General features: G+C 31.4%; 1 protein-coding gene across 1 annotated transcript in view; it reads left to right on the forward strand.

Annotated features, from left to right (window-relative positions):
• The first annotated feature begins 1,789 nt into the window (after positions 1-1,789).
• Positions 1,790-2,600, forward strand: part of LOC107492708 (probable carboxylesterase 15) — a 4,745-nt gene continuing 3,934 nt past the window's right edge. The window contains exon 1 of the mRNA XM_021126478.2: positions 1,790-2,525. Coding sequence (XP_020982137.1) covers positions 1,852-2,525 — 674 coding nt within the window. The 5' untranslated portion in view covers positions 1,790-1,851. The remainder of the gene's footprint in view (positions 2,526-2,600) is intronic.

The following is a 2,600-nucleotide window of genomic DNA, read 5'->3' on the forward strand; positions in this document are numbered from 1 at the left end:
TTTGAATGAATCATGAGCAAATTTAGATAGTATCTGACCTGTAAAGTATACAATAAGTGTGTATATCGATCATGCAGTCACTTTAATTTTTCGATAAATTCTATACTATGATTTTGGATATTTACTTTAGGTGTTTGTTACATATTGTTAAAAAAATTGGTACTTGATTGTAAAAAAAATAATTAGTATCTAATTTAAAAGTATAAAAATTAATAAATTTTAAATATTTAAAATTTGTTATAAAAAATTTAAATAACTAAAATTTTTTCAGTCAATTTTTTTTAACAAATCAGTTAACTTTATAATAAAAAAAATATTTAAAACTTAACCAAAAAACTAAAATCATTAAAAAATAACATTTAAAATCTAAAAAAACATTAACAATCATTAAGGAAGAACATCGGGATTTGTGAGAATTTGTTATATGCTAGAGGCAAGAACAACATATTTGATGGCGAGGGATGCTTCTTGTGCCAACGTTATTTTGACGATGAACAATAACACTAGACGAAGAAAAAATAACCAAAACCTTAAAAAAGTATTTAAAATTACTGAAAAAGAATATTTAAAATTTAATAAAAAAAATATTCAAAATTTAACAAAAAATATTCTAAAACTAATAAAAAAAACATCTAAAATTATTTTAAAATAAAAAAATTCAAAACCTAATAAAAAAAACGTTCAAGACTTAAAAAAAATAAACATGTAAAACATAACAAAAAGATAATCCTCAAATAAAGAAGAAGATACTTTGACAACGACGCTTTGACAAAAGTCATTGCATCGATCATTTTTCTTCCGGCATGATATAACAGACGAGTTGTAGTAGACGGTGCAGACTTTCCATAAAAAAAAAATGAAAGCGAGTTTTTAGATAATAATAATAATAATTAGACTATATAGTTTACTTTTACCTTAGTTAATTACTTAACGTAATTGATAACAAATAAATTTGATAAAAATTTGACATCAATTGATAGAAAATAAGTCATTATCCAAACCCGGAATGAATAGTAAGTGTACATGTATAATTCCAACAAATTAACTAAAAAATAAAGTACACAAAAAATTAATGTATATGATGTTTCATCACTATAAAGTCTTAAAAAAGCTATCTATTTTTTCCTCACTATATAACACACCTAATTAGTTGAAATTAAAATGTCTGAAAAAATAGATAACTATTCCTATATAATAATACCAACATCATCACCAAATACATAGAAACGTGGATCTAAGACAAACACACAGCCCCCTAAAATTGACAGCCACATTGCATGGTGATACTCACATATCATATTAATAAATTTACCAACGTATATGACAAAAAGTTTTCACCAACTATGTTTTATTTTATTAATAGACAATTTAAATATATATAAAAATATTATATTAATAATATTTTTATAATTAAATATAAATACAGTACTCAAAAAGTACTTTTATGTATATTTATTATTAAAATAAAAAATTATATGATATCTTTATATATATATCTAAATTATCCATTAATACGTCTCATCCTTCTCCAAACAATATTTAACAAATTAAGTAATTAAATATATAATATGACGAACAGTATCCAAACTAAGGTCCATATTCAAAGCGTGGAAGAATAAAAATAAAAAAAATAAATTAACCAATAGTCATGTGCCACCAAAACTCAATAATCATACACTGAAATTATCAAATTGCCCTCAACATGGTACAGTAATAACAACACAATGTCCTACCTCAGATCCATTCACCATTCTAGCTCTATAAATATACCTGCCTCGGTGGTGCGACAAGACCAGTGTTATAGGTATCAGACTCGAACCGGTAATTGATCTGATAAAAATACTCAACATTATGGGTTCTCTTCCAAACATAGTAGAGGACTGCATGGGGTTCCTCAAACTCTACAGTGACGGTTCCATTTTTCGATCCAACGACATCAAATTTCACGAAACTCCAATCGAAGACGACACCGTTTCATTCAAGGACTGTCTTTATGACAAAAAGTTTAACCTCTTTCTCCGCCTCTACAAGCCTCAATCCAACAACAACGTTGTTAGGAATTCGAAGCTCCCTGTGGTGATGTTCTTCAGAGGTGGAGGCTTCTGTTTCGGGTCACGCACGTGGCCGCACGTGCACAACTGCTGCATGCGCCTCGCATCGGGGCTGAAGGCGGTGGTGGTCACGCCGGACTACAGGCTGGCGCCGGAGCACCGGCTACCTGCGGCGGTGGAAGACGCCGTGGAGGCGGTGAGGTGGCTGCAGAGGCAAGCGCTGAGTGTTTGTGGCGATGCATGGTTGAGTAACGGTGGTGACGTTGACTTTGACCGCGTTTTTATAATGGGTGACTCGAGTGGCGGAACCATTGCGCACCACCTGGCAGTTCGGTTCGGACCCGGTTCGAGAGAGATAAAACCAGTTCGAATACGAGGTTACGTGCTGTTGGCGCCATTTTTTTGGCGGGGTTGTTCGGACCAAGTCCGAGGAGGGTCCATCGGAGCACATGCTCACTCTTACTTACTTGACAGGTCACTTTCTCACTCAAATTTATCATTTTTTTATTTTTTTAAATTAAATTAAACACAATTTTTTTATATATTTTA

The sequence above is a fragment of the Arachis duranensis genome, chromosome 6 (assembly GCF_000817695.3).
Source record: "Arachis duranensis cultivar V14167 chromosome 6, aradu.V14167.gnm2.J7QH, whole genome shotgun sequence".
Classification (NCBI taxonomy): domain Eukaryota; kingdom Viridiplantae; phylum Streptophyta; class Magnoliopsida; order Fabales; family Fabaceae; genus Arachis; species Arachis duranensis.